The following is a 20,293-nucleotide window of genomic DNA, read 5'->3' as shown; positions in this document are numbered from 1 at the left end:
CATCTTTATTATAAACCAATAAACGTTAAGATGGGCGGGGCGGCACAGTGTTACTCCGCCCAAAAGTGACGTCACACTTTGATGTGGGCCGGGTTGGATGTCCACCGCAGGATGCAACGAGCTGTACTTGGGGCCACCACAGTTCAAATCAACATTATGGCCCTGTCCCAAATGGCGCACTTCATGCGGACTTTCGGTCTCGTGGACTTGAATTGCGCGTGCTCGCTAAGTCTACGAGTCCGTAGGCCGTCCCATTCAGCATTTTACCGCTCTGAAGTGTGCTCAGCAGCGCCCCCTTTGTACCCTTGAAGCGGTCTTCCGCGAAGCCCGCATAGAAGCAGGCTCCACGCACTTTAACTACCCAGGAATCCTTGCGAAAGGCCAATCAGACAACAGATGGGACGAGATTTCACTCACTGATAATTGTTGACATGGCTGAGAAGAAATATTACGGTTTTTATGACCTAAATGTACATTTTACCAGTTGTTACCTACAGTTTATACAAACATTATGGTCATCGACCAGTGGTTGATGTCTCAAACATAATAATAGCGCGTTTAATAATACGATCGTGTTATGATTCATTAAATAAATAGTACCGAATGTCAGGGCTTTACTGAGTCATATGTAAACATAGCCTAGTATGAATATTGAAACCTGTAAATTGAAAAAATTATGTTTAAATTATGTTTTAAAATTGTAATCTTAGTTCAAATGGAACATTATGTAGCCTATTATTATGTACAACTGTATACATCATTTAAATAAGCATGATATATATATTGTTTAATGCCCAGGTGATATGCACAATATCAAAATATAGAACTGTAAAATTAGGATGTGTAGTTGACATGCAGATAAGACATTGGAGCGCAAAAATGTGATTTCTCCTGTCCAACAACAACCAGGCCGTTATTTCCGGCGTGCCGATCGAGTCTGTCCCAAAAATACCTCTCAATGCGCCCTCGTGGACTCGCGCCAAGGGCCCTATAGGTCTGCACTACATGACGTCACCAAAGTGTGGACTCTGAGGAAGTCCACAAGTCCGGAGTGTGCCATTTGGGACAGGGCCCTGAAGCTGCAGACTCGGAGCCTGCTGCATCTACAGTCCCGCACCCAGAGTCCCGCATTCTCAGACCCCTCGTTTTTCGAGACAGCGCCTCCTGCTGTTCGGAAGATCGTATAACACCCTTATCCAAATGCCATTGAAAACATTAGGATGCAATATTACGGTCTCTTTTTATTTAAAGTTATCCAAATAAATATTTGCGTTCCCTGCTTAATGCATGTGCCAAAAAAAAAAAAAAAAATCATTGTGTTTTCAAACTAACTAATTACCCAGTATTTTTTTTTTTTTAACGTGGGTGTAATTGAAAGAAAATTACTGATGTAAGGGATACAAATACAGATTGAACTATCTTCTGAAAAATATTATGTGATATTATATTGCTACAATGTTTTAGTTTGTTTTTGTACAATGTTTCAAATTCCATTTTTTCTTTCAGTTCAACCTATAATGGTCTAATTAACATTATACCATGCTAACATTACAAAACCTGTTTTTTGATATTTTGAATGTGAAGCAAAACTCAAATAATAGACAAAACACCAATAATAAACAATTCTGTACTTTATTTAACAATCACCTTGATCACCATCATCTTGCTGTAAACAGGACAAAGCAAAGAAAAAAGGAAGAAAGAATTGTGTTAGTGACATTACTTTTCATCTTCAATTGCATTAAAAAAAACCTCCTCATTTATAAGTCGCTTTGGATAAAAGCGTCTGCTAAATGAATAAATGTAAAATATAATGTAAATGCATAAGGTAAAATAATTACTTTCTGGTAGGCAAATGTTGCTTATTTTCTCATTCTTTTTGCAATCACCCTGTCAAATTCCTCAACTTCACTAAAATAAAAGATGAATACCATTGTCAAAAATATTGTGTGATAATAAATAATATTTTTATTGTTTTATTATTGTAAATGGCTGGCAACAACTTCATATCACAGTTAAATTAATATTGATCCATTTTAATACTTACGTTTTATAAGAAATAATTTAAGTAGTCTACATAAATTATATAAAGTAAAATAATTACTCCGGAATTAATTAATTCAATTTATAGTTTTAGGAGAAAATGTCCGATAATTAAAAAAAGGTAAAAAGGTAAATCTGATTAAATAATTAATGATGACATTATTTGATATTAACACACTTAATGTATTTAATTGGTCTACTTTAATGTCAACTAATTTTAATCAAATTTTTACAATGGCTTGTCTACAAAAAGTCCAAGGTTAAAGGAGAACTCCGGGCAATTTTTAAGTTAATCTTGATCGTTAGACCTTTGTGAGTACTGTCTATAGAAAAAAAAACGAACCGGATCGGAGCTTGCAACACGGAGATATTACAGCTAATGCCCAGAGCTCCCACTCAGCTAAAACGGCAGTTATGGGGGCATATACGATAAAGAGTGTATTTGTGCCTCTTAACAGACACAAAATGCAATTAAAATGTCTGTCCAACATGAACAGGGCCCTTACATGACAACAAGATGCGTTTAGCAACCTAGCCATTGTTTAAATTCACCTAAATAGTGTTTTAGACGGCTAGCTCTCGCGCTGAAGTCCCGTGGGAACTCAGTTGTAGCCGGAAAAAGGTAAATAGCAGTGCGCAGGTGGGAGGAGCATAGTGTGTGACGAGTGATGATCGGTGTTGCTCACAAGTGAAGAAGAAATGGTTCGCGTTTGTGCCGTTCCGAATTGTGGCAACAGAATGCGAAAATACAAGAACTTATTTTCATCGTCTTCCTTTCCATGACCTCGAGATTCTGCAGTTGTGGCTAGTTGTACTTCACCGATCATCACTCGTCACACACTATGCTCCTCCCACCTGCGCACTGCTATTTACCTTTTTCCGGCTACAACTGAGTTCCCACGGGACTTCAGCTCGAGACTACAGCTAGCCGTCTAAAACACTATTTAAATGAATTTAAACAATGGATAGGTTGCTAAACGCATCTTGTTGTCATGAAAGGGCCCTGTTCATGTTGGACAGACATTTTAATTGCATTTTGTGTCTGTTAAGAGGCACAAATACACTCTTTATCGTATATGCCCCCATAACTGCCGTTTTAGCTGAGTGGGAGCTCTGGGCATTAGCTGTAATATCTCCGTGTTGCAAGCTCCGATCCGGTTCGTTTTTTTTTCTATAGACAGTACTCACAAAGGTCTAACGATCAAGATTAACTTAAAAATTGCCCGGAGTTCTCCTTTAAAGGCTAGCTATCAAAATATTTTCGGGGGGAAAAAGGCGAAAAAACATACAATAACGGCACAAATTTTGTTACAAACTATCTTCACAAATATTAAATAGACTCAGGGCCGGATCTACCATACGGGCAATCTGGGCACGTGCCCAGGGGCCCTTGCGCAGAGAGGGGCCCTCCGAGTTTTTTTTTTTTTTTTTTTTGTGCGCCACGTACGCTAGCTACATAAAAATAGTATACACAGGCTTGGCCTCGATCTTGATAATTATCCAATCAGAATAAAAAAAGTGTATATTACATTATATGATCTCTTATTCATGCAAATGCTATTAAACAACTAGCGACAAAAGTGTGACTGTGACACACATACAGAAAAACGCGCGCGCGCCAGTATCGTGCGCACAGACAGCACGCCAGAATACAGTTATCTTTCGAGCTTGACCTTACAATAACACACACAATTATGCCAAAATGTCCGTTCTGTCGAGTATCTTCATAACATAAGAGCTGTCTTAAGATGAATGTATAGAGTTAAGAGAATGAGGCGCGTGTGAGATCAGCGTCCCTGTCAGCTGTGGCTCGTCTTAAAGAGACAGCAGCAAATTAAGCTTTCTGTCAGTACAGTTAATCAAAGAACAAAAAGAACAGAGAAAATTACTCACTGCTGTTGACTAAAGTTTTTTTTTTTTTTGCTATAATAAGGATTAGTCTATATTTAATTTATAATTTATGCAGTGCAGTTTGATAACTTTATTCAATTTCGGTATATGTCCTAGGTCTACCTAGACAGGCACCAGTAAATATGACATTTATTTTTAACGCTTGTATTATTGAGACAAATATGAGCTTCAGTGCCCAGGGGCCCCTGGGGGTACTAATCCAGCCTTGAATAGACTATTCATATGTTGGTGTATCGATGAGCTATAAAGTAGTTTGATTAAAAAAGAAATCATTGAATAAAATTGTCCATACTCACGTTTCGACTTAATTCTTCAAATGTTTATCCGATCCAATTTGATAGGAGGCGCTGTCTTGAAAAACGAGGGGTCTGAGAATGCGGGACTCTGGGTGCGGGACTGTAGATGCAGCAGGCTCCGAGTCTGCAGCTTCATACTACCAAAGAGTATGATACTACTCGTTCAAATCGAAAGTGAAACCTATCTTTGTTGGGACTCGGGCGCCATTTTGTAGCCTACCAAAAAAGATCTGCGTCACATGTCCAAGAAAGAATAAAGACAAGAGTAAGTACCAAATCTCATCATTAGTCTAAAAAGCATTCTTGAAGATTGCTTTTAGTTTAGTACGTATGTTGGTACTAAAGCTTACCGGTAAACTGCGGTGATTCTTCTCCGTACAACATCGAGCGTGGTTACAGTTTTTGGTCGACGATATGAAGCAGTGACCTCGCTCTTATCGAATCATACTGCACGTAGTCTTAATCGTTGTCCATTTTAGCTTTGGGTTTTTGAGTTTAACTCTTGTCTATTAGCATACATACTTACATGTTTGTGTAGTGTGGGTTAGTCTATTTATGTATAATATTTTTATTTTTACGCGCTATTTTTTATTCAAAGGCCGCAAAAAGTAAAACTACGAACTATTGTCAGTTGTTTATTTCTGAATTTGCTGTAAGATTATTTTTGAAATGGTTACATGATGTCCGCAGTGCCTTTTTCCTATATTTGAAGCTGCTAAGTTTACCTAATGCTCAACACAGACTTATACCAAAGTTTCACACCACCACTTTTACTAGCTAGCCTACATTAACAAGAACTACAACAGTTGTTTTCTATGCCACCACCTCAGCAGGGAATGTAGGCTACTGTGACACATTGCATTTTTAATCACTAAACCACTTTTATTCTTCATCAGTACACTGTTATTTTCTGCTTGTTTAGTTGCTCCCCAAGACTAAATAAATAAAATGATTTTAAGTTAAAAATTAAATTAATATTTTACTTACTAGGCCTACATACAATTGAAAATAATCATGCTAGCACAGTAATTATAGTTATGTCTGCAATTAATTAATACTTTCCAATGTGGCTAACAGTCTTCATTCCCAGCTGCAGTACTTTATAAATGAATTTGGTCATACCAAGTCGATTCAAGTAACAACACAAAACAACTAACTTATGATTGTGGTTGATTATTTGGAAAATATGAACAAAAAGGTACCATAACAGGAACAGGAATTGGTGGACAGCTGGTGTTGTTGTTACAATTACAATTATAATTTATAAGTAACTTTAACATGTCTAATTCAGTAATTTCTAACTTAATGACTTCAGTTTAAGATTTTTCAAGTATTAGGACTTATGTCATCCTGTGTCCCTACACAAGTTTTGGGAAGTTAAGATTTTGAAAACCCCTTGTATGCAGTACAGTCCTTTCAGCAATATCTTGATCAAAATCAAAACAAATGCTTGTTTTAAAAAAAATAAAAATAAAATTTGTATTATCAAATCAAATCAAATCAAGTATATTTGTATAGCGCTTTTCACAATACAGATTGTATCAAAGCAGCTTCACAGTATTAAATTAAAATAAAATAATACAACAAAGTTTGTTTCTAGTGGAATTTATTGATTGACAGAATAAAATTAAATATCCCCAAAATATCCCCAACTGAGCAAGCCAAAGGCAACAGTGGCAAGGAACCGAAAAAACTCCATCAAGTGACCTAATGGTGTCCTAAAACTCATCATTATTATATGTATTTCTCAGTACTAGTAGACATTTTCAAAACTCTTCAGACTGTCAGTACAGCAGCAGAGTCTGAGGATTAATCTGTGGATCAATTCGTCATTGCTTTGATAAAAAAAGAAAAAAATGCTTTCGATGAGCATATTTTTCAGATTTTACACGTCTACATAACACTTTCAAAATTCCATAATATTTACAAAAAGAGAAATACTCAACTAATTGTCTAAAATAACACTAATTATTATTATTGTGACTCTGTGTTGGTTTAGTTTTGTGAGTCAGTGTTTTAGTGAAGGTGGAAGATCCAGCTATCCTGATACAATATGGATGACTCTCAGACATCCAGTGATGAAGAAACCAGGTACTCTTATTAAAGATAAGAAATAGTAGGCTAAATATTGATACACCAGTAAAATGCCACAGTGAAGTTAGGTATAAAGATATGCTGGTTTTATATTATTGTATAATTGTATAGTATTATCTCTCTCTCTCTTGTGTATAGTATTATAAATTGTTTGAGTACTTCAGGAACAAAAACTTGTAAAATATTATAATGTTATGCTGTAACCGTATGCTATATGCAGAATAATTAACTCTGGAACATTAAATTACTGAAAAAGATGTTAATGTGAACATAATGAGAAGCAAGTGGTCCTTGCCATTATTACATATTTATATAATAGAGAAAAAATGATATGTACAGTAAATGTTTATGTTTATAGTATGTGTGTTTTAAATCTAAAATGAGCAAAGATGAATTAAAACACTGACATTTTGGTACATGTGTGGGAACAGCTAGTACTTATGGTGGACAACAGGTGAACTGGTGTCCATTATAATGACCCTCACTCTTCTGTTATTTCATTCACAAACAATCATCACGTTTATCAGATTCAGAAATATCTGAGATCATGTATTTCCACAGGTACAGATATACTAATAGCAGAGCTTGTGTAATGTACAGTATGTTTTTTGCCTGAAATTGTAAATTCTTGTAATTTATATTAGTATGCTATTCCCATATTAAATATAAATTGGTAAGGATATCTTCACACAAATAAATGTTTAAATGTTTTCTCTTGAAAATGGAAGTGTATGTTTATTCATTAGTTTTGCTAATGTGCTATAAGTGTCTGATTTACTGACATTTTTGTGTCCCTGTATGTTTGGGCCCTAAATAAATAATTAAATAAGTGTTTACAGATTGAAGTGGTTCTTACTAGAGGTCAGTTTAATGATTGAGGGGATTTCTGTCACAGGTTGTTGTATATAATGTGTTTATTTAAATTTAATGTGATCTTAGAGGTGAACCAAATGTTACAGTTTAAATGTTACACTCCTCTCTTACAGTTTAGTCCAGCAGGAATCATCAGACTCACCAGAGCCCAGCTGTGTGTCTATGAAGAGTGACTGTTCTATGGATCATCCAATGCGTCTAAGTGCTCAAAAGAAATCATCAGACTCACCAGAGCCCAGCTGTGTGTCTATGAAGAGTGACTGTTCTATGGATCATCCAGTGCGTTTCAATGCTCAAAAGAAATCAGATTCACCAGAGCCCAGCTGTGTGTCTATGAAGAGTGACTGTTCTATGGATCATCCAATGCGTTTAAGTGCTCAAAAGAAATCATCAGACTCACCAGAGCCCAGCTGTGTGTCTATGAAGAGTGACTGTTCTATGGATCATCCAATGCGTCTAAGTGCTCAAAAGAAATCATCAGATTCACCAGAGCCCAGCTGTGTGTCTATGAAGAGTGACTGTTCTATGGATCATCCAATGCGTTTAAGTGCTCAAAAGAAATCATCAGATTCACCAGAGCCCAGCTGTGTGTCTATGAAGAGTGACTGTTCTATGGATCATCCAATGCGTTTAAGTGCTCAAAAGAAATCATCAGACTCACCAGAGCCCAGCTGTGTGTCTATGAAGAGTGACTGTTCTATGGATCATCCAATGCGTCTAAGTGCTCAAAAGAAATCATCAGATTCACCAGAGCCCAGCTGTGTGTCTATGAAGAGTGACTGTTCTATGGATCATCCAATGCGTTTAAGTGCTCAAAAGAAATCAGACTCACCAGAGCCCAGCTGTGTGTCTGTGAAGAGTGACTGTTCTATGGATCATCCAATGCGTCTAAGTGCTCAAAAGAAATCATCAGACTCACCAGAGCCCAGCTGTGTGTCTATGAAGAGTGACTGTTCTATGGATCATCCAATGCGTTTAAGTGCTCAAAAGAAATCATCAGACTCACCAGAGCCCAGCTGTGTGTCTATGAAGAGTGACTGTTCTATGGATCATCCAATGCGTCTAAGTGCTCAAAAGAAATCATCAGATTCACCAGAGCCCAGCTGTGTGTCTGTGAAGAGTGACTGTTCTATGGATCATCCAGTGCGTTTCAATGCTCAAAAGAAATCAGACTCACCAGAGCCCAGCTGTGTGTCTGTGAAGAGTGACTGTTCTATGGATCCACCACCACATCATAAATCATCTCCACTCTGGTACAGTATTTCTGCAGACATATAGTATCAGTATTATTTGCAAACACTAAGGAAAAGCTGCAAAAATTCACTGATGCTCAAGAAGACAAACACAAATAGGCCATTAAGAGCTGGGGATGTAAACTTTTGAAAAGCTTGAGATGTGTGAATTTTTCTTATTTTGTTTAAATGTGCCCGGATGATTTACATAAATAGTAATATAGAATGTTTCCCAGAAAAGAAAACCAAAAATATTTTTATTTTCAATTTAGCCCGATCATTTTATTCCAAAAGTTTTCATTTCTTAATGCATTGTGTTGGCTTATTAAGCATCAGTGAGTGTTTGCATCTTTTGTAAGAGTTGTGTATGAGTCCCTCAATTGTCCTTAGAAAAGATGGATTTCAAAATCCTAGTCTTTGTTGGAAGAACTCAAATGTGCAGAAGATGCTGGAAAACCAAATACTTTTTCTGAAGTATTTAAATACTCAAGTATTTTTCTGAAGATCAGTTTGCAGTTAAACTGCTCAGGACAAACAGGGGACTCATGAACAACTATCACAAAACTAAAAGACAGCTGTGGATCACCCAAGTAATGACACACAGTATTAAAGGGGTCCTATTATGCTTTTTAACTTTTTCAACTTTAGTTAGTGTGTAATGTTGCTGGTTGAGCATAAAAAAGATCTGCTAGATTACAAAGCTCAAAGTCCACTTCAAAGGGAGATATTTGATTGGTAAAACTTTACAATAAGGTTTATTAGTTAACATTAGATAATGTATTAACTAACATGAACTAACAATGAGCAATATATTTGGGTTACACTTTATTTTAAGGTGTCATTGTTACAGTGTAATTATATATTTAAGTACATTTGTAATATTAATTAACTACATGTACTTACTATAGGGATATGGTAGGATTACAGTTTGGTTGAGGGTTAATTGCATGTAATTATGCATAATTTACTGTCATTACTATGGTAAGTACATGTAACATATGTAACAAGAACACTGTAAAATAGTGTTACCTACATTTTTAACTGTATTAGTTAATGTAAGTTAATAAAAATACAGCTATTCATTGTTTGTGCATGTTAGTTAACAATGCATTAACTAATGTTAACAAATACAACTTTTGATTTTAATAATGTATTATGTTGAAATTAACATTGACTAAGGTTAATAAATGCTGATGAAGTATTGTTCATTCTTAGTTCATGTTAACTAAGGTAGTTAACTAATGTAATCTAATGAACCTTATTGTAAAGTGTTACCATTTTATTTAACAGAATTATAATATTAAAACATTAAAACCTCAACATTTGTCTGTGCGCTGCACATTTTACGGAGAGCAGATTCCAGAAGAGAGTACAATGCAGGCTATACACACAAAAGCTTTTCCTGAAAAAACATAGCCATTCCCATTTTGTCGGGACAATCTGTTGTTTATGGATCACTAATGTAATTAGTGGTGCTTGCTGAAAGCAAGGCATCACTATTGTTATTGCTCATACTTATTATTAATGGTGCTTGCCAAAGGCAAGGCATCATTAGTGTTCTCTTGCATACTTATTATTAGTGGTGCTTTTTTGAAAGCATCACTATTGTTATTGCTCATACTTATTATTAGTGGTGCTTTTTTGAAAGCATCACTATTGTTATTGCTCATACTTATTAAGTTGGCTTGAGAGAGCCAACTTACTGAAATCCTATTTAAACTTATTAAGTTGGCTTGAGAAAGCCAACATATTGAAATCCTATTTAAACTTATTAAGTTGGCTTGAGAAAGCCAACTTACTGATATTGTACTTAAACTTATTAAGTTGGCTTGAGAAAGCCAACATATTGAAATCCTATTTAAACTTATTAAGTTGGCTTGAGAGAGCCAACATATTGAAATCCTATTTAAACTTATTATTATTATTATTATTCTTCTGACCCTAAAAATTTCTGTATCAAACTCCTCCTAGAGCTTTAACTCTACATACTCCAAACTCGGCTCAGACACTCAAACTGATCTGACTCGAGTTGCTATATCTTTTCAGACTGATCGGACTTACGGTTTTCCTAAAAATGACGATCAAAACTCGAAAAAACTCATTCAAAAACTCCCATTGACTTACATTGGGAGTTCTAAAAAATTCAAACCGACGAAAATTCAAATCAAAATACCTTGAAGACTAAACCAAACTGCCGTTCTATATACTATATTAGCCAATGAGACTCATTTAAACTAATGAACTCTAAACTCAAAACGTGTGTGTGTGAGAGAGAGAGAGAGCGTGTGTGTCTATGTGTGAGTGTGTGTGTGTGTGTGTGTGTGTAAACTCAAATACTCGTACACACTCATTTAAACTTATAAACTCTTAACTCAAAAACGTGTACACTTATAAACTCTAAACTCATATAAACTCTGAGTGTGTGTGTGTGTGAGAGAGAGAGTGAGTGTGTGTCTATGTGCGTGAGTGTGTGTGTGTTTGTGTGTGTGTGTGTGTGTGTGTGTTAATGAGCTTGTCTGTGTGTGTGTGAGTGTGTGTGTGAGAGAGATAGTGTGTGTGTGTGAGAGAGAGTGAGAGTCTGTGCGTGCGTGCTTGTGTGTGTGTGTATGTCGAAAATTTAAATCTAAACACCTTGAAGACTAAACCAAACTGCCGTTCTATATACTATATGAGCCATTGAGACTCATTTAAACTAATGAACTCTAAACTCAAAACGTGTGTGTGTGTGTGTGTGTGTGAGAGAGAGAGCGTGTGTGTCTATGTGTGAGTGTGTGTGTGTGTGTGTGTGTGTGTGTGTGTGTGTGTGTGTAAACTCAAATACTCGTACACACTCATTTAAACTTATAAACTCTTAACTCAAAAACTTGTACACTTATAAACTCTAAACTCATATAAACTCTGAGTGTGTGTGTGTGTGTGTGAGAGAGAGAGTGTGTGTGTATGTGTGTGAGTGTGTGTGTGTGTGTGTGTGTGTTAATGAGCTTGTCTGTGTGTGTGTGAGTGAGTTAGTGAGTGTGTGTGTGAGAGAGATAGTGTGTGTGTGTGAGAGAGAGTGAGAGTCTGTGCGTGCGTGCTTGTGTGTGTGTGTATGTCGAAAATTTAAATCTAAACACCTTGAAGACTAAACCAAACTGCCGTTCTATATACTATATGAGCCATTGAGACTCATTTAAACTAATGAACTCTAAATTCAAAACGTGTGTGTGTGTGTGTGTGTGTGTGTGTGTGTGTGTGTGAGAGAGAGAGAGAGCGTGTGTGTCTATGTGTGAGTGTGTGTGTGTGTGTAAACTCAAAAACTCGTACACACTCATTTAAACTTATAAACTCTTAACTCAAAAACTTGTACACTTGTAAACTCTAAACTCATATAAACTCTGAGTGTGTGTGTGTGTGTGAGAGAGAGTGTGTGTCTATGTGCGTGAGTGTGTGTGTGTGTTAATGAGCTTGTCTGTGTGTGTGTGAGTGAGTTAGTGAGCGTGTGTGTGAGAGAGATAGTGTGTGTGTGAGAGAGAGAGAGAGTGAGAGTCTGTGCGTGCGTGCTTGTGTGTGTGTGTATGTCGAAAATTTAAATCTAAACACCTTGAAGACTAAACCAAACTGCCGTTCTATATACTATATGAGCCATTGAGACTCATTTAAACTAATGAACTCTAAACTCATACACTTATAATTAGAATAAGTGTATGAGATTAACTAATTAACTTATAAACTCATGAATTCATAGACTTATAAACTATTAAACTCATAAATTAATAAACTCTGAACTCTTAAACTCATTTAAACTTATAAACTCTAAACTCATTTAAACTTATAAACTCAAAACTCAAAATCTCATACACTTATAAACTCTAAACTCATAAACTCTTGTGTGCGTGTGTGTGTGTGTGTCTGAGTGAGTGTGTGAGCGAGTTAGTGTGTGTGTGTGTGTGTGTGTGTGTGTTTATCTATCTATTAACTTATCTATCTATCTGTCATAAACTTCAAACTACTGTAAACTACTTTAAACTTCAAACCACTTTAAACTTCTTACGTTTAAAGCTCCCAGCTCCCAAGCAACTCCATAGCAACCAAACTTGAGTACCCTAGCAACCGTTTTGCAAGACCTATATCTCTGTATCAGAACATCGTATAGAGATTAGGTTTGGCTCTTTTGACTCATGCTAGCAAACAGCACTTCCAACATGCTACACATGCTAGCAGTGAATAGCTACATGCTAATAGCGATTAGTTAAGTGCTAAATCATGCCAAGATCATGCAAACAACTATATCAAAACTCCATAGTAACCATCTGTGACAACTACCAACCACCTAGCAACACCATAGTAACCACCCAGAACACCCTAGCAACCGCCTAGCAACCACCCAGAATACCTTAGCAACACCATAGCAACCACCCAGAACACCCTAGCAACCGCCTAACAACACCCTAGCAACCGCCTAGCAACCACCCAGAATACCTTAGCAACCGCCTAGCAACACCATAGCAACTACCCAGAACACCCTAGCAACCGCCTAGCAACCACCCAGAATACCTTAGCAACACCATAGCAACCACCCAGAACACCCTAGCAACCGCCTAACAACACCCTAGCAACCGCCTAGCAACCACCCAGAATACCTTAGCAACCGCCTAGCAACACCATAGCAACTACCCAGAACACCCTAGCAACCGCCTAGCAACACCCTAGCAACCGCCTAGCAACCACCCAGAACACCCTAGCAACTGCCTAGCAACACCATAACAACCACCCAGAACACCCTAGCAACCGCCTAGCAACACCATAACAACCACCCAGAATACCCTAGCAACCACCTAGCAACCACCCAGAATACCTTAGCAACCGCCTAGCAACACCATAGCAACCACCCAGAACACCCTAGCAACCGCCTAACAACACCCTAGCAACCGCCTAGCAACCAACCAGAACACCCTAGCAACCGCCTAGCAACCACCCAGAACACCCTAGCAACCACCCAAAATACCCTAGCAACCGCCTAGCAACCACCCAAAAGACCCTAGCAACCACCAGAAATATCCTAGCAACCGCCTAGCAACCACTCAGAATACCCTAGCAACCGCCTAGCAAAAAACTTTCTGGTCCAAACTTTCTCAAGCCAACTTAAAGTTTGTCTCGACGAACTTTCGCATCTAGTTATTATTATTCTTCTGACCCTAAAAAAATCTATATCAAACTCCTCCTAGAGCTTTAACTCTACATACTCCAAACTCGGCTCGGACACTCAGACTGATCTGACTCGGTATGCTATATCTTTTCAGACTGATCGGACTTACGGTTTTCCTAAAAATGACGATCAAAACTCGAAAAAACTCATTCAAAAACTCCATTGACTTACATTGGGGAGTTCTAAAAAATTCAAACCGACAAAAATTTAAATCTAAACACCTTGAAGACTAAACCAAACTGCCGTTCTATATACTATATGAGCCATTGAGACTAATTTAAACTAAAAAACTCTAAACTATAAACACTTATAAACTAATTAACTTATAAACTCATGAATTCATAAACTTATGAACTCAAACTCATAAAATTAATAAACTCTGAACTCTTAATCTCATTTAAACTTATAAACTCTAAACTGATTTAAACTTATAAACTCAAAACTCAAGAACTCATACACTTATAAACTCATCAATTTATACACTTATAAACTCTAAACTCAGACACACACACTGAGTTTATGAGTGAGTGTGTGAGCGAGTTAGAGTGTGTGTGTGTGTGTGTGTGTGTGTTTATCTAACTTATTTATCTATCTGTCAAACTTCAAACTACTGTAAACTACTGTAAACTTCAAACCACTATAAACTTCTTAAGTTTAAATCTTCCAGCTCCCAAGCAACTCCATAGCAACCAAACTCGAGTACCCTAGCAACCGTTTTGTAAGACCTATATCTCTGTATCAGAACATCGTATAGAGATGAGGTTTGGCTCTTTTGACTCATGCTAGCAAACAGCACTTCCAACATACTACACATGCTAGCAGTGAATAGCTACATGCTAGTAGTGATTAGTTAAGTGTTAAATCATGCCAAGATCATGCTAAGAACTCTATAAAAACTCCATAGTAACCATCTGTGACAACTACCAGCCACCTAGTAACACCATATCAACCGCCCTGAATACCTTAGCAACCGCCTAGCAACCACCCAGAACAGCCTAGCAACCACCCATAACACCCTAGCAACCACCTAGCAACCACCCTAGCAACCACCCAAAAGACCCTAGCAACCGCCTAGCAACCACCCAAAAGACCCTAGCAACCACCCAAAATACCCTAGCAACCGCCTAGCAACCACCCAAAAGACCCTAGCAACCACCGAAATATCCTAGCAACTGCCTAGCAACCATCCAAAAGACCCTAGCAACTACCCAAAATATCCTAGCAACTGCCTAGCAACTACCCAAAAGACCCTAGCAACCACCCAGAACACCCTAGCAACCACCCAGAACACCCTAGCAACCACCCAAAAGACCCTAGCAACCACCCAAAACACCCTAGCAACGCCTAGCAACCACCCATAACACCCTAGCAACCACCTAGCAACCACCCTAGCAACCACCCAAAAGACCCTAGCAACCGCCTAGCAACCACCCAAAAGACCCTAGCAACCACCCAAAATACCCTAGCAACCGCCTAGCAACGACCCAAAAGACCCTAGCAACCACCGAAATATCCTAGCAACTGCCTAGCAACCATCCAAAAGACCCTAGCAACTACCCAAAATATCCTAGCAACTGCCTAGCAACTACCCAAAAGACCCTAGCAACCACCCAGAACACCCTAGCAACCACCCAGAACACCCTAGCAACCACCCAAAAGACCCTAGCAACCACCCAAAACACCCTAGCAACGCCTAGCAACCACCCAAAAGACCCTAGCAACCACCGAGAACACCCTAGCAACCACCCAAAATACCCTAGCAACCACCCAAAAGACCCTAGCAACCACCCAAAACACCCTAGCAACCGCCTAGCAACCACCCAAAAGACCCTAGCAACCACCCAAAATATCCTAGCAACCACCCAAACCACCCTAGCAACCGCCTAGCAACCACCCAAAAGACCCTAGCAACCACCCAAAACATCCTAGCAACCACCTAGCAACCACCCAAAAGACCCTAGCAACCACCTAGCAACCACCCAAAAGACCCTAGCAACCACCTAAAATATCCTAGCAACCGCCTAGCAACCACCCAAAAGACCCTAGCAACCATCAGAAATATCCTAGCAACCGCCTAGCAACCACCCAGAATACCCTAGCAACCACCCAAAACAGCCTAGCAACCAACCAGAAAACCCTAGCAACCGCCTAGCAACCACCCAGAATACCCTAGCAACCACCCAAAATACCCTAGCAACCACCCAGAACACCCTAGAAACCGCCCAAAATACCATAGCAACACCATAGCAACCACCCATAACATCCTAGCAACTGCCTAGCAAAAAACGTTCTGCTCCAAACTTTTCTCAAGCCAACTTAAAGTTTGTCTCGACGAACTTTCGCATCTAGTTATTATTATTCTTCTGACCCTAAAAAAATCTATATCAAACTCCTCCTAGAGCTTTAACTCTACATACTCCAAACTCGGCTCAGACACTCAAACTGATCTGACTCGGTATGCTATATCTTTTCAGACTGATCGGACTTACGGTTTTCCTAAAAATGACGATCAAAACTCGAAAAAACTCATTCAAAAACTCCCATTGACTTACATTGGGGAGTTCTAAAAAATTCAAACCGACAAAAATTTAAATCTAAACACCTTGAAGACTAAACCAAACTGCCGTTCTATATACTATATGAGCCATTGAGACTCATTTAAACTAATAAACTATAAACTATAAACACTTATAAACTAATTAACTTATAAACTCATGAATTCATAAACTTATGAACTCTTAAACTCATTTAAACTTATAAACTCTAAACTGATTTAAACTTATAAACTCAAAACTCAAGAACTCATACACTTATTAACTCATCAATTTATACACTTATAAACTCTAAACTCAGACACACACACTGAGTTTATGAGTGAGTGTGTGAGCGAGTTAGTGGGTGTGTGTGTGTGTGTGTGTCTGTGTTTGTGTGTTTGTTTGTGTGTGTGTGTGTGTGTGTGTGTGTCTAACTTATTTATCTATCTCTCAAACTTCAAACTACTGTAAACTACTGTAAACTTAAAACCACTATAAACTTCTTAAGTTTAAATCTTCCAGCTCCCAAGCAACTCCATAGCAACCAAACTCGAGTACCCTAGCAACCGTTTTGTAAGACCTCTATCTCTGTATCAGAACATCGTATAGAGATGAGGTTTGGCTCTTTTGACTCGTGCTAGCAAACAGCACTTCCAACATGCTACATATGCTAGCAGTGAATAGCTACATGCTAATAGCGATTAGTTAAGTGTTAAATCATGCCAAGATCATGCTAAGAACTCTATAAAAACTCTATAGTAACCATCTGTGACAACTACCAACCACCTAGTAACACCATATCAACCGCCCTGAATACCATAGCAACCCCCCAGAACACCCTAGCAACCGCCTAGCAACCACCCAAAAGACCCTAGCAACCACCCAGAACACCGTAGCAACCACCCAAAATACCCTAGCAACCACCCAAAACACCCTAGCAACCGCCTAGCAACCACCCAAAAGACCCTAGCAACCACCCAAAACACCCTAGCAACCGCCTAGCAACCACCCAAAAGACCCTAGCAACCACCCAAAATATCCTAGCAACCGCCTAGCAACCACCCAAAAGACCCTAGCAACCACCAGAAATATCCTAGCAACCGCCTAGCAACCACCCAGAACACCCTAGCAACCACCCAAAATACCTTAGCAACCGCCTAGCAACACCATAGCAACCACCCATAACACCCTAGCAACCGCCTAGCAACCACCCAAAAGACTCTAGCAACCACCCAAAATATCCTAGCAACCACCCAAAACACCCTAGCAACCGCCTAGCAACCACCCAAAAGACCCTAGCAACCACCCAAAACAGCCTAGCAACCACCCAGAACACCCTAGCCACCACCTAGCAACCACCCAGAATACCTTAGCAACGCCTAGCAACACCATAGCAACCACCCATAACACCCTTGCAACTGCCTAGCAACCACCCAGAACACCCTAGCAACCACCCAAAATACCTTAGCAACCGCCTAGCAACACCATAGCAACCACCCATAACACCCTAGCAACCGCCTAGCAACCACCCAAAAGACTCTAGCAACCACCCAAAATATCCTAGCAACCGCCTAGCAACCACCCAAAACACCCTAGCAACCGCCTAGCAACCACCCAAAAGACCCTAGCAACCACCTAAAATATCCTAGCAACCACCCAGAACACCCTAGCAACCACCTAGCAACCGCCTAGCAACCACACAAAACACCCTAGCAACCACCCAAAACACCCTAGCAACCGCCTAGCAACCACCCAGAATACCTTAGCAACCGCCTAGCAACACCATAGCGACCACCCATAACATCATAACAACCGCCTAGCAAAAAACTTTCCGGTCCAAACTTTCTCAAGCCAACTTAAAGTTTGTCTCGACGAACTTTCGCATCTAGTTATTATTATTCTTCTTCTTCTGACCCTTAAAATTTACAATTTGAATGCAGCCTAGAGCTTTAATTCTACATACTCCAAACTCGGCTCAGACACTCAGACTGTTCTGACTCGGTATGCTATATCTTTTCTAACTGATCGGACTTACGGTTTTCCTAAAAATGACGATCAAAACTCGGAAAAAACCATTTGAATTAAAATTGCGGAATGTTCAGGTTTTTTAAACTGCCAAACTGCCAAAAATTCAAATTTAAATCCCTTGAAACCCTAAACTAAATCAAACTGCCAAAAATTCAAATCTAAACTCCTTGAAACCCTAGACTAAATCAAACTGCCATTCTATATCATATAAAAGCCATTGAGACTAATTTAAACTAATAAACTCATCTATCTATCTACTTCAAACTATTTTAAACTTCAAACTACTTTAAACTTCAAACTAAATTAAACTTTAAACTAATTAAAACTTTTTAAACGTCAAACTTATATAAACTTTAAACTTCAAACTACTGAATTTACTTCATTTTAACTTATAAACTCTAAACGCATGTAAACTCTGAGTGTGTAAGTGTTATCGAGTTAGTGTGTGTGTGTGAGTGTATGTGAGTTAATGTATGTGTGTGTGTGTGTGTAACCGCCTAGAACACCATAGCAACCACTGAGAACACCCTAGCAACCGCCTAGCAACCACCCAGAACACCCTAGCAACCACCCAAAATAATACCTTTGCAACCACCTAGCAACCACCCAGGACACCATAGCAACCACCCAGAACACCCTAGCAACCACCCAGAATACCGTAGCAACCACTCAAAACACCCTAGCAACTGCCTAACAACCACCCAGAAAACCTTAACAACCACCCAAAATACCTTAGAACACCCTAGCAACACCATAGCAACCACTCAGAACACCCTAGCAACCACCCAAAATAACTTAGAACACCCTAGCAACACCATAGCAACCACTCAGAACACCCTAGGAACCACTCAAAATACCTTAGGACACCCTAGCAACACCATAGCAACCACTTAGAACACCCTAGCAACACCATAGCAACCACCCAGAACACCCTAGCAACCACCCAAAATACCTTAGAACACCATAGCAACCACTCAGAACACCCTAGCAACCACCCAAAATACCTTAGAAAACCCTAGTAACACCATAGCAACCACTCAGAACACCCTAGCAACCACCCAAAATACCTTAGGACACCCTAGCAACACCATAGCAACCACTCAGAACACCCTAGCAACTGCCTAACAACCACCCAGAACACCCTAGAAACCACCCAAAATACCTTAGAACACCCTAGCAACACCATAGCAACCACTCAGAACACCGTAGCAACTGCCTAACAACCACCCAGAACACCCTAGCAACCACCCAAAATGCCTTAGAACACCCTAGCAACACCATAGCAACCACTCAGAACACCGTAGCAACTGCCTAACAACCACCTTGAACACCCTAGCAACCACCCAAAATAACTTAGAACACCCTAGCAACACCATAGCAACCACTCAGAACACCCTAGGAACCACCCAAAATACCTTAGGACACCCTAGCAACACCATAGCAACCACTCAGAACACCCTAGCAACCACCCAAAATACATTAGAACACCCTAGCAACACCATAGCAACCACTCAGAACACCCTAGCAACCACCCAAAATACCTTAGAACACCCTAGCAACACCATAGCAACCACCCAGAACACCCTAGCAACCACCCAAAATACCTTAGAACACCATAGCAACCACTCAGAACACCCTAGCAACCACCCAAAATACCTTAGGACACCCTAGCAACACCATAGCAACCACTCAGAACACCCTAGCAACCACCCAAAATACCTTAGAAAACCCTAGTAACACCATAGCAACCACTCAGAACACCCTAGCAACCACCCAAAATACCTTAGGACACCCTAGCAACACCATAGCAACCACTCAGAACACCCTAGGAACCACCCAAAATACCTTAGGACACCCTAGCAACACCATAGCAACCACTCAGAACACCGTAGCAACTGCCTAACAACCACCCAGAACACCCTAGCAACCACCCAAAATACCATAGAACACCCTAGCAACACCATAGCAACCACTCAGAACACCCTAGGAACCACCAAAAATACCTTAGGAACCACCCAGAACACCCTAGCAACCTTTGCGGTCCAAACTTTCTCAAGCCAACTTAAAGTTTGTCTCGACGAACTTTCGCATCTAGTT

General features: G+C 39.3%; 1 protein-coding gene across 2 annotated transcripts in view; it reads left to right on the top strand.

The window, feature by feature from the left end:
* The first annotated feature begins 4,438 nt into the window (after nucleotides 1–4,438).
* LOC311077166 (NACHT, LRR and PYD domains-containing protein 12-like) overlaps nucleotides 4,439–20,293 on the top strand; it is a 51,277-nt gene continuing 35,422 nt past the window's right edge. The window contains exons 1-3 of one of the 2 annotated variants that reach the window (XM_084138969.1): nucleotides 4,439–4,515; nucleotides 6,250–6,341; nucleotides 7,331–8,470. In XM_084138969.1, the coding sequence (XP_083995095.1) occupies nucleotides 6,304–6,341; nucleotides 7,331–8,470 (1,178 nt within the window). In that variant the 5' untranslated portion in view covers nucleotides 4,439–4,515; nucleotides 6,250–6,303. The remainder of the gene's footprint in view (nucleotides 4,516–6,249; nucleotides 6,342–7,330; nucleotides 8,471–20,293) is intronic. The other variant, XM_084138970.1, reaches the window with a different exon arrangement.

Source organism: Abramis brama (genome assembly GCF_963993115.1).
Source record: "Abramis brama genome assembly, contig: SCAFFOLD_75, whole genome shotgun sequence".
Classification (NCBI taxonomy): domain Eukaryota; kingdom Metazoa; phylum Chordata; class Actinopteri; order Cypriniformes; family Leuciscidae; genus Abramis; species Abramis brama.
This window is presented reverse-complemented; position numbering and strand designations above follow the sequence as displayed.